This window comes from Notothenia coriiceps, unplaced genomic scaffold, assembly GCF_000735185.1.
Source record: "Notothenia coriiceps isolate Sejong01 unplaced genomic scaffold, NC01 NC01_scaffold00037250, whole genome shotgun sequence".
NCBI lineage: Eukaryota > Metazoa > Chordata > Actinopteri > Perciformes > Nototheniidae > Notothenia > Notothenia coriiceps.
In genome coordinates this window covers 1,896,896-1,909,795 of record NW_011369951.1, presented here as the reverse complement: position 1 = coordinate 1,909,795, position 12,900 = coordinate 1,896,896, and the positions used below count along the sequence as shown (strand labels likewise).

General features: G+C 41.4%; 1 protein-coding gene and 1 long non-coding RNA gene across 4 annotated transcripts in view; both read left to right on the top strand.

Annotated features, from left to right (window-relative positions):
* Positions 1-2,358: 2,358 nt before the first annotated feature.
* LOC104966680 (uncharacterized) lies at positions 2,359-4,120 on the top strand. 2 transcript variants are annotated; one of them, XR_800662.1, is made up of 6 exons: positions 2,359-2,481; positions 2,598-2,718; positions 2,838-2,898; positions 3,208-3,263; positions 3,823-3,940; positions 4,083-4,120. It is a non-coding gene; the product is annotated as an uncharacterized lncRNA (long non-coding RNA). The 2 variants fall into 2 exon arrangements; XR_800661.1 differs by lacking the exons at positions 3,823-3,940; positions 4,083-4,120 and adding exons at positions 3,487-3,582; positions 3,702-3,715.
* A 2,488-nt stretch (positions 4,121-6,608) lies between these two features.
* LOC104966681 (inactive phospholipase C-like protein 2) overlaps positions 6,609-12,900 on the top strand; it is a 46,629-nt gene continuing 40,337 nt past the window's right edge. The window contains exon 1 of one of the 2 annotated variants that reach the window (XM_010795906.1): positions 6,609-7,174. In XM_010795906.1, coding sequence (XP_010794208.1) covers positions 6,950-7,174 — 225 coding nt within the window. In that variant the 5' untranslated portion in view covers positions 6,609-6,949. The remainder of the gene's footprint in view (positions 7,175-12,900) is intronic. The other variant, XM_010795907.1, reaches the window with a different exon arrangement.

Below are 12,900 nucleotides of genomic sequence, written 5' to 3'. Positions count from 1 at the left end.
TGCACAGTACTTCCTATGGGAAAAAGCAATAAGGTATGTATGGGACAATTTCTGTGGTACCAATGAACGTGTGGAAGTTAGTATATCTTGTAAAGTAACCTCATCTTTATTTATTATATCTTTTTGTACAAGTAGATATTATGTTACCAGCGGAGTTTTACCACTTTGTGCAACGCAAAAGATTTTTTTCTATCTACTCTCGGATGCATTCATTCAGATCAACACCCAAATGCCATGTCAAATAGCTAATACATCATGATAGACACCCATACTAAGTATAAATAACATATGTCAAAGCAAACTCACAGTTTGATTACCGGAAATACTTTACTTTGTCCATTTATAATCACAGGACGATACAAATGGTCTGCATTGCTCGATAATCCTGTCCATACTATAAGAGGCTCTGCAGAAATAGGACATCCTGAGGTTAAAGACCTGACTTATTTGTATCAGGATAACTGGCCAAGACTAGCACCAGCTGCAGAAACGCTTACAAAATATGATGATGTATCACCCCTCATTCGAGACACATGAAGGTGACAGCCACCAGCCATGATCCAGAGCTATGTGCCTTAGCTCTGAGAGAATGTATCGAGAATCACAGATCTCTTGGTGTGCAATCTTTCATTAGTTGATTCGTGGTGGGATATAAGTACCTTCCATGAATATCACAAACAGAACAATCCAACTTAGCAAATCAAAATAACCCATATACCATGTATTTAGCATGCCCTCCGTTCATACCCATTGGTAAGGATGTAGCCCTCCTGTTCACGACTTGCAAGCCAACCCTTCGTACAATTAATATCACTTGGTTCTTAATTAAAAGCCTCGGTGTCAACTCCAGATTATTCGACTGCGAGCGCGAGGGCAGCTTCGACTGCAGATAGGTGGAAGTACTGCATACATTTGTAAGAACTGTCTATGGTGGCCTATGTGTATATGTATATGTTTGTTTTGGTTTTTTGAGAATGGGGTTACTACATTATTTAATGTCATATTATACTAAATATATCAAGACCACACAATACACTCAAGTTCTTGCTGAATCATAAGAACAGTATCGGACATGCCCATTTACAAACAACTTATTGATTGTACGTTGTAAGCGGAGATTGGCTACAACCACATCTCTATTCTTCATCTATCGCTTAACCAGTCCAACGAGCTCTGCTTATGGTTCGTGGATAGAGGTTAGTAACTACTCTCTTAAATAGCCACCATTAGCAAAGAAGACAACAAGATTGTAGAAGTACGTATAAAGCAAGGAGCTCTATGCTGGTACATCATCGTTCAGTTATCCTAATACATTATGTAACAAATCTACGAACTTATATCTTTCTGATGTTAATCCAAACTTATCGAGGAATTTTCTAACAGTACTTGTATACAGGACTCGAACCATTCCAGTGGAGAGGAATATACGTGGTGCTGTACACGACTACGCTTGTTACCTCTCCAAAAAGAGATGTCGAGCGCGAATGAGGGCCACTCTCTTGATCTATGCGTTGCTGGGTCATCCTTGTATGATGGGTCGGTCAGAGCATGCGAGGCGAGGTACATTATCACTCCTTATCTGGTCTACTTGTGATACATTGTCTATCTACACAAACACAAAAATCAGTCGAATAAGACACCATGGCGAAAACACACAATGAGCACATGCCTCAGACAGTCCACATCTCTATTAGTGTATTGCAGGACAATAGTAATGAAACGCTTTGTGAATGTTATTATCGGACTGTATGAAACTTATCCAGTGTGACAGCACTGAAAATCGCCAATCTCCTATGAGGCTTGTCCTGGACAAGGACGAGGGAAGTCGCAACATTTGGTTGACCTTGTCAGAGGCAACATGAAAAGTGATACATTTTTCTTCTTATTATGATAGTTGCAGTTCACCATGTCCAGGCATTCATTTCTGTATATGTTGGAGCCAAATCTTGCTGTGTTAAATATACTGACTCTATAGGGAAACATGACAGTGACCGTCTGTGTACTGCAAATTCACCGTGTAAGATATGTTTAATTAAAGTCTGGTGCCCAGATAGACGAGGAAGGGCATTCAAAGTGGCAGTTTGCAGTATGTAGCTTGTAGTGTGTCTGTGTGTGTATATGTGTTTTGGTTCTTGAGTCGGTCCATTATTCAGTTTAATAGCAAGTCTAAGTCTTTGTAAGAATTCGGAAGCATTTAAACACTTTTGTATGGTGAAGCGGATTGATCCATCCATTTGTAGCATCCAAGTGTTATTCTTTTTAGTTATAGCACCTAGATGACAGAGATGAGTGCTTAAGCCAGGCTTTGCTGTGTCAGTTTTATTATTAACATCTAGATTTTCTTCTGATTAATCAGACATGGGTTTCTTTACACAGGACTGAACACTTCCGTGGAGAAATATACGCTTACCCAATGTTTCTCCAAAAGAGAGTGTCGAAGAAGGCCAATGTAGACTTCTTCTGTATGGATGTAACATGCAGGTAATCCTCACTGTCATATTGCAAACATCCACAACAATGTTTAAAATGGCCCATGCCTCAGCAGTCATTTTAGTATGATATTGATATTGTCACAAAATGCTGCTCCTGCTTCTTAGGTACTGGCCATACCTTAACAAAAATAGCCGAGGGATTACCCAGAGCTTCTGCCGTTGACCGAAATGAGGTGCCATTTCTTAGCGTGATGCATGCTAAAGCCATATACAGCAAAATGCCGAGGTTACAATAACATTCTTAATGCAAGAAGGATTTTAAATGTTGTGCATGGCATCGCCTTATTGGGATATCAAACACTTCTAAAGAAATGCTACAATAACACTACTTGCGCTGTGTTGCAGTGAGATGGGGTGGCAGAAGTCAGGACGGAGCAGGAAACACAGTGGGAGAGGAAGTTAGAGCAGCGTATGTTATAATGGCATTATTGTACACTGTATGGATACAAGAAGTCTTAATAGAAAGCAGTTACAAATATGTATGTGTGCATCTCAGTGACAAGCCTGTTGATTAGTTTAAAGCATATCTTTTATGTCTGAGTTCAAATGAAAGATAGCAGCTCATATGTTCAGCAACACACTAAATGGCATGCATATTTTAGGAAGTCAGTACACAAGTTTTTCTTTAAACCCATCCAGTTCTTCAAGATCTATGATGTGTAGGTGATTATTGTTATGTGATGGTGACCGAACATTAATTGTAACATTCATTATTAGGTGAACAGCTTCTCTCCAGGGCAGCTCTGGTCACAAAATACATGACAAAAGCAGGTTGGTATTAACACTACACATGTTGATAAGGCAGCCCTGATAAGTATTTTACAGAGATTCCCTCCTTAAAAACATTATTGGTGTATTACTTTACTGTAATTACCAGTTCAACAACCTTTCAACGATTGGGTTAGTCATGTCTATCAGGTTTCTCACTCAGTATTGCCTTTTTGATGTGAATACTTACTTTTTTGTTTGTGGATATATTTTTTGTCTTTTTTAGGAAGGAGTGGAACATGCTCACTCAACAGGCCAATGGGTTGGAACAGAAGGAAGAGGGACAACCTTCATCAAGTTTTAGCCCACAGATATGTCAAAGGTAAGGGCAAATTACCAATTGTCTTCTCATCTGACATTACATATTTATGAAGGATGTCTGCATGTAACCTCATGGCTATATACATGATGTTCTCCCTTATCCACACTTCCTCTTGCAAGTCAGATGGTGTCATGGAATGTTTCAACTGTTGCTTCTGGAAGGTCTTGTACTGAAAACTGTGTTCTTTGCATATGGTGTTGCATGGCGCTTTTGCTCTGACATTTTCTTTTTTTGGTAAAGATCACAGAGAGGGCAAAGGTGGAAGCTGCCAGTTCAGCGACTTCAAAAGGAGCACAACCTTGATCAGGAGACCAATACAGCAGTGGGTGTATGATGTCAGGCAATTGGGCGGTCACAGGTAAGACATACCACAGGTTTCATTATAACATCTGTTAATTACTGTAAGTTTAGACACACCAATATAAGTTGGCCATATGTTGGAAACTGAGACTGTCACTGATTGTAATCTCTTCTCCATTGTTTTTTTTGGCAATATTTAGAGAGAGTCTACGCCCCAGGTGTACTGAAGGGACTGAGGTGGATATTGAGAACATCACCGTCACTCTTTTGCGCAGGAAGCAAGATCTGTATCGTCAGCATGTTTGTTGTCAAACGTGTTATTGAAATTACCTTTCAAAAACAACAAAAACATTCTGGCACCATGACACAGTTTTGTTTCCGTTTCACTTTGCAGACAGCAACCAGGCAAGGCAAGAAAGAGGAAGAGAATGAGAGAGCTGAAGAGAAGCTCGCGAAAAAGTTGTGCAATACAACACCGGAGTGCAGGAAGAACAGATTGACGAGGAGTTGGCTTGCAGTCTGACAGAGGGCTACATCTTACCATGGGAGAGGCATGCAAATGGTAGGATAATTGCTAGTTTGGCTTGGTTGTTTTTTAGTCTAATACCAAAATATGAAAGAACCAATGCTATCGCTACAAAGATTTGTCTCAGAAATGAAAATCATTCTGTAATAATAATATATGAATAAATATTCCTTGTCCACTACTCCATCCTTTCCTCAACCTAAAGGCAACACCTTCAGGTTGAAGAGGTCTGTCTTTGACCAGGTAATGCTGGTCAGACGTTTGGAGGAGGAGCAGAGCATCCTGGTGAAAGAGATGTCGCAGCACATCATGTTCCTTCTGAAGGGAAGTGCAAGAAGTGGAAGCACTCAGAGGACAGACTTTGGAGGGCATCAAAACCAGCAGTATGTCTGAGATCTTAACATTTGAATATTTTCATCACCTCTTCAACACATTGCATGTCTTACATAAGTAGAACACATCTGTCACTGTGTCAGGCCGAAGTGAAATAGTAAATTACTGAAACTATTCATTATCAAGATCATAATCGATTATTTTCTGTCTATTGACTATTTGTTAAGCACTATATAAACATTAATCAACATGTCCCATTTGGCACCCAATATATAGTAACATCCTTCAGTTTAAGACGGATTTACCTACTTTGTAGTGTTTTTACATTTGCAGCATTGTACAATGCAAAGAGATTTGCAATTGTCATGGTTTGTTTACATTGAGCCCTTTTGCTGTGTGATTATTCCTCTACAAATTTCGGTGATCTGACAGAGGATGCTGCACATGGGCTCAAGAGTGTCCTCAGTCGGAGGTGGCACTTCCTCAAAAGCCAAACACAAAACAGGCTGTACATTGCGTACAGCGGTGTAGCCGCTAATGCCATGATCTTCAATTACAGCAGGACATTGAGGAGTCGGATGACAATGACTACACTAGCCCTGAGTCTGAGGAAGAAGACCTGTAAAGGTTTCTGCCAAGCAACACAGAGGCACTGGAGAGCTCTTTCACAAGCGCGTGTCACGTCCACATGCTGGTGCACGCCATAATAATGACAAAACACATTTAAAACACACTTAAAGCCATACAAAATAAAGACAGAATGCAGCAGCTCGTCTGGTCTTCAACCTTCCAAAATTCTCCCACACCACGCCGCTCCTCCGCTCACTTCACTGGCTTCCGGTAACTGCTAGAATCCACTTCAAGACACTGGTACTTGCGTACCATGCTGTGAATGGATCTGGCCCTTCCTACATCCAGGACATGGTTAAACCATACACCCCAGCACGTGCACTCCGCTCTGCATCGGCCAAATAGCTCGCTGCACCCGCACTGCGAGGGGGACCCAAGTTCCCGTCAGCAAAAACACGTGGGTTTGCTATCCTGGCTCCAAAATGGTGGAATGAGCTCCCCATTGACATCAGGACAGCAGATAGCTTGCACATCTTCCGGCGCAGACTGAAAACTCATCTCTTTCGACTCCACTTCGAGCAATAGAATTACTAACAAAGCACTTATATACTAATAAAGGGCTGGCTTATCTAAAGCCAGTTGAGTAGCACTTGAAATGTTTGGGTCTATGAAACCTGATGTACTTATATGATTCGGTTTTCTTCAAGGTTGTATCTTCCTGGTCGAATGTTCTTATTGTAAGTCGCTTTGGATAAAAGCGTCAGCTAAATGCAATGTAATGTAATGTAATATTTATAATTCAAAAGTTTAAATCACCAAGTCTGCAGTTATAAATGTTTATAAGTCATAACGTTTTTTTTTATTGTCAGATGGGCATATAATATGTAAATAAATAATCAATTGAGAGTTGTAAGAGTTGTTTTAGTTGATTCTGGTCAAGATATTATTCAGCCCTTTGCTATAAATAAACAATCAAACCAGTATTAACCACCTTTCACAACCTGGCAGCCCAAAAAGGTGTCTTTAATAGTGGATTATAACTGTCTATATAGAGCACTAGTTACTGATTTATTGACCAAATAGAAAGCAGCAGCACAGAACAACACTCTGGTTGCTGGAGGAACAAAAAGAACTAACACCTCCCTTCTGACAGCTTGGTGACAGATGACGGCTTTATTAGCTGCTGCTGCTGCACAAAGCAGACAGAGGGGAGGGGGGGGTAAATAACATAATAGTGTAGCGTTGTTCTGGAGCACAGTGTGGAGAGGATTTACATTTAGGAGAGGGGCGGCTTCAGAGGAGGAGCACACAGCCTCCTTAGCGTGTGCATTTCCTGATCACACCGCGGTGATGTGTTGAGTGTTGTCGGCGGGAAGGTGTGTCGGTCACTGCTGTCTCTCATCCTGTCACCCACCAGTGTGTGTCTGCATGTGTGTGTGTGTGTGTGTGTGTGTGTGTGTGTGTGTGTGAGAGAGAGGGTGGGTGAGCGAGAGAGAGAGAGAGAGAGAGAAGTTTCCTCTGCTCTCGCTCGTGCACTTCACACGATGGAACGCCTGTGTCCGCGTACAGCTCTGTTGCGTTCGGAGCCCCGCAGCCTTCAAGACAACTGAGAATTGAAACAAAAAAAAGTGTCACCAAATGGCTGAATTTGGAGAGAACAATAAGAGCGCCGTAGGTCCACCGGTTGCTGGCTGGAAAGCTGCGTCAGGAGGCGGCGGTATGAGCCCGGAGACGCCGGTTTCAAACGGAAACTGCACCGTGAAGAGGCTCCAGAAGCAGCCCAGCTGCGAGTCCCCGACGTGGGAGAGCGCGGGTTCGGATTCAGCCTCCAAAGCGATCCCTCGACGAAGCAGTCTGATCAAGGTAGGCCGTCCTTCCCGTAGGGAGAAAACAGCTAGCCTTGCTTTATAATAACATGTAGTTTGATGTTATACATGCCGGCAAACTGTTGCAAGTCCAGAGTAGACCTCTAAACATGAAAAATGAGGCCACAGTGGAAGTGATCAAGTAGGCTATGGTTGTTTGAGTTGCACACATACACTGCAAGCCCCTGCATGAATGTAGTACTGGTGCCATGGAATGCAATAAACAACAGTCACTACACACACTGGGACTGCTTCCTGTCAGCTTCCTCTGCATCTGTGTGGAGAAATCAGTTTCCTCATCTCCCTCAATGCTGTTGAAGAAATTGAGTAGCAGTATTTACCACTTAAAGATAGACATCATGTCACATTTGATAATGACTTTAAAAGCTGCCTGTCAAACACTTAGCCCCCACATCTTGACTATAATGAACTCACAGGACTCCAAACCAGTAGCAACAACCCTCAATTACAGAGATTTTCTTTCATATGTGTCATACAGGGTTGATGTGTTGCCAGACACATGTCAGTAATTAACACTCCATCAGCAAGAGAGGGAAGGGAAGGGACTTATAAGTGAGAGCACCTGCTGTTATTGTGATTAAAGATACATTTAAATTCCTCCACCCACTCGGTCTCACACTCAAATACCCCTGTCCAATAACCCCACTCCCTGAACTGATCCAAGCTCATATTTAAGAAAATGTAAACTTTATTAGTAGAAAGCTCTTGACATGCATATCATACTCAGTTTGTTGTTTTTGCAAGGCACTAATCAATAACTCAACTTTGTCATTTTATGGCCTTCTGGGCATGTGGGAGGTATTGCATTGATCTCTAGTGGCTGCTTGTCTTCAAAGCTGCTGCCTGTAAAGACACGATTATTCAACACGGCCTCATCTGTGTCTGATTGGCTCTCACTGTGAGACAGGAAGTCGGCCAGTTGGCCAATTTCCTCATAAGGTTCATGTTGCAATATTGCTATTAAGTCATGAGCAGTTGGTGATAACAGTCAACTTTCTCCCTCTCTTTTACTGAAACACACACATTTTCTCACCTCCCTGCCCACACACAGGTCTGCTCTTGTCTTCAGTTTGTTACGACAGTGCTGCCAGCCTGACACAGAGATTTAAAAACACTCTGTTTGCTTTGTTGGAGTACTGGCGTCTCATGCTGTGTCAGATATGGCGTTAATAAGTCCTGGCTTTCCATCCAGAGCATCACTTGAACTACAAAAAACAGTAATGCAGGAGGAGTGTCACGTGTATTGAAACATGTATTTTTAGGAAATGATTGTTGTTCATTTTCAGTAAGCACCATTTAACGCTGAAACAGTGATCGATGCACTTCCAGCAGAACAGTGTACACATGCTTGTGCTTTTGTTTTAAATTCCAGACACCTGAGGCTTTAGAAAGATGGAGCTGAGAATAAATAAATCCACAGTTTACACAACAGTGCTGTTTCTCAAACTACCTCTATAGCTCAGGACAACAACAATAGGAATCTGGGGTGGTATGAGGGCAGATAAACAGGAAACACAACATTCCTGTCTGCTTTTCACACAAGTCATGGGATTTAGGTCCAGTGTGTGTTTTTTTTGTCCGTTGGTTTTGGCTAAACTATTCATCCTTAATTGTATTTCATCAGTATGTACCGCAGACTGTCCTCTCATTCATTCTGTCTCACTCTTGTGTGCGTGAAGGAGATGCAGAATAAGGTGCCCACTTAGTTTGTTCTATTTCAGTTCATCTCCATGTAGATAACCATCAGGTACTCTCTATCTCTTTGTTTCAAACACACAAACACGCACACAAGCGCACACACACTTGCATAGACCTGCCTTCTAGTAAAACAGCTTGGCACAATATATATTTTCAGCTTTTCATTTCTCATGCCCTGACGTTCGCATACACTCAGACATACATGGTTTGCATGTTAATGTGTTTGTGGTGTGTGTGTGTGTGTGTGTGTGAGAGAGAGAGTATAGAATAGTAGGCATAGCATGAAATGAAAACCACATCTCCAGATTCTTAGCTTTTTATTAACCAAGGGGAAAAAAAAGCAGTTTAACCAAATCGTGTTTTTTTTAAAAAGTGGAAATAAGCCAAGTATTGGCTCGATTCTTAAAATATACTGAATATAGCCACATTTTAGGATACATATACATTTTCTATATCCTGAAAGGTAATTGAGAAGGTTGATACCACTGGAGACGGTTAGCTTAAAAGGCTGAAAGCAGAAGGAAACAGTAAACCTGGCATTGTCAGAAGGTAACACATCGCAGGCCAGCACCTGTTTCCCGTCTTGATGCTAAACAAAGCTAGCCTTCTCCTGTCTCCAGCGTCAAAACTAAATGGAAGAACAAAAAGATGTTGGAGTGGATTCAAATCACGGGGCCGCTTCATGCATTATTTTCCACTTGTGATGACGGCCTTGTCCGATGTTGGCGTGCCATTTTAGAGTGTGTTGACATTGTGTGTCTGAAGTTAAAAAAATGAATCGTTAGTAACATGGCTACTGCTAGCAGTCCAAAGCAAAAGACATGTATGAATCCAAAATAACTAGAAGCTCTTATCTCTGTGCTATGACAAAGGCAAAAATAAAACAACTGGTGCATACATAATAAGGCAGGTTACTTGTTTGTAGTGTACCTGTTCCTTACCTGAGGATAGCTACTGCTGTTTTATTGACTTGCTTAGTTGCTTCTTATATAAATTCTCTCTGGTAGGCAGTGATGCAGTGTCTCTCTTATCTTGTGAAAGAGACTTCTCCATCTATAAGCAGACATAATTGCATAGTTAAAGCGAGGCTTACGGGGAACCAATTTAAAAGCTGAAAGTCATTATTTTCATGGCCATGACATTGTGAAATTGACATATACTTCATAATGATAAGTTAAAGCAAACGCATGTTGTATTGTCACTTTCAGTGTGTGCGTGCCTGTGTTACAAATAGTAAATCTGTGCAAATGCATGTACAAATGCGTAAAAACACATAGGCCTACTTTGTGTGTTTTTCAGACCCAGGGAGCAGCATTAGCCGGAGGCGTTAGCAGTAGCGCAGTTGGGGGGGGCGGGGGGGGGGGGGCCTTGAGCACCTCCTGCAGTTTAAATCCACATCTTTTGCCTGCTTTAAAACACTTTAGCCTGCATTAGCATGACCCCTGCACAGCTCAGGGAGTGGGTAAACCTCCTCTCTGATTGGGATGGAGCCACTGGTGATTGCTCCACATACGTGCTCACTATCATCATATCCAGCTTTGTAAGTGTGGCTGTCTAAGTTTGAGCCTGTTTATGAGCCTCGGCAAAGTAATCACTGAGTCGTGTGGAAACATCGCTCGGTACTTTGGTGGCGTTGATGCTCGACTCAAGGCTCAAACTGTCTGCTCTCGGTTTTAGCGGTAATGATATTTTCAGTAAATGCACCTGTGACGTTTTTCAGCTGAAATTATGGTTAGCTTTCTGGCAATATGACCGCACATTTTAATTGTTTCATTTTTGTGGTGTGTGTGTGTGTGTGTTTGTGTACGTGTGCTTGAACGCACATGGGACTTCAAAGGTTTGAGGCGTAAAAAAGCATCTGCAGCTCTACTCGCCTCAAAGGCAGGGTTTAAAGTCAGACTGAGCAGTCTCAGACTTTTTCTAGATTTAGAGTTTTATCGTGCATTTGCAGAAGTTATACAAAATAGAGATTATACACCAAAAATAATCAGCTGACTGACGGGGTGGTTGAGACACTGTGAATCACCACATATTCTACACTGATCTGCTGACAGAATAATTTCACCACATAATGCTTCCTGCACCCCATTTAACTTGTCCTGTTTGCAGTCACACTCAACACATTATTACACACTAATATTAAACAAACTGTAATTAGTACCATGGATCAAAAATGGTCCCCAAATAATAATAATTTGATGATTATTCAATATGACAGTTATTTTCCCAGCACCGGAGGTTGCCGCTTGGTCATAAGTGATTGTTTTCTACTAATCCTACTTATTGAGCCTTTAAATAATTATAATGAAACACAACTAAACCTAAAAACAACCCCTTATGTTTCTGCATACAATACTAAATCTTGGTAGTAGTGTCCCTTACATTTATTTTTGAATGCCTTATTTTGCTCGTTCCACACTGTATCTCACATTTCCCAGTAAATCACCTCCTAAAAGCCCCTTCCACTGTGAGAGACACTGGAATAAGCCATGCCATTAATCATCCATCATCTGCCGTCAAACACAAGGCCACAGGGAAGACAGTGCCAATTTCTCTCTCTTCTATTCTTTACATTCCCACCTAACAACCATCTCTGTGATTTTCTGTCTGTCTGAATTAGTGGAAGAAAAGATGACATGCGCTAATGAACTACTTCTCATTCATACTTCTTCTCGAGTGTGGGATGCTGTAATTAGTGATACAGGCTTGTTGCATCCATATAAACATAAGTTCTCATGCATCATACCATTCATGCATGTCAGCTGGGTGCTGAAGGCTCTGCTGCTGCCTACAGGCATTAAACCAAGGGCCGAGTCTTTGTGACTGTATCCATAAAGATAAGAAGTAATCTGCCAAAGAGCTTCTTTATTGTTTTGCTCCAGCCGTCCTCTAGCTTTTTCTTCTGTTTTTGCTAATCTTTGTCCTCAAGTTTGAACTTTCTGTGATGTCCCTCTGTCATAACTGCATCTAATCTGCTCTGCCACACAGTGTACCCCATTTCTCTCGCCCTTCTTCCGTCCATCTGCCCCTACCGTTAAATCTGTCCTATCAGGAACATCAGTAGTTTAAAAACCGGCAGATACATTTTTTTATTAAAGGGGCCCTATTATGCTTTTTGTAGCTTTTCTCTCTCTTGTGTATAGTGTTGTATAGGTTTTAGTGCATGCAAATGGTCTGCAAAGGCAAAAATACCAAAGTTCACACCAGAGTAGGGCTGCTCAATTAATCGTATTTTAATCGCAATAACGATTATGGCTTGCAACGATTACGAAAACAACGTAATCGAAATAAAACGATTTTCTTTTTTTTTTTTTTTTTTTTCAGTTGAATTATACTTAAAGTTCAGGGTAATCAACTGTTAAAAACATATTGTTAAAAAAAATTCTCCAATAAATGGATGTTTTCAAAGTCAATGGATAATCGTTTTTAATAATCGCAATTACATTTATTGACCCAAATAATCGGGATTATGATTTTTGCCATAATCGAGCAGCCCTAACGTGAAGTCATGTGACCATGCTGTAGTTCTTTATAGCCCAACGTTAGCTTTTTACTTCAGAAATCTGGTATAAATAAAGTGGTGTTAATATGTGGAGATCATCCTGCTATGGTTTTTTTGTTGTTTGTTTGTTTAACTTAGTTTGTTGTTGGAGACTAGGAGTTCATCGGGGTGAAGTACTCAGGTGGAGGATGGCTGCATAGGGAACCAGTCGAGGAGAGCTGGGGGATGAGGGGATAAGATTCCCTGGATGGGTGGACAAGGACCTCGAGGGGGATTCAAGCGCGGAGAGGAGAAATAAATACAAAAACAAGACCAAGGCACACACATGAGGCGCAGGATGTACCTAATTGGGAAGATAGTAGCCATCCCTAAGGTAAGCGAGCAAGTGCGGAAATGAATGGTGTGCCCGGCCTAGTGTAGGGTGTATATAGTGGTGTGGGGTGACATACAGTTCCAATAGGGTTAAGGCTAAAGTCATGTAGCGTTGTTGGTACGAGTACTAG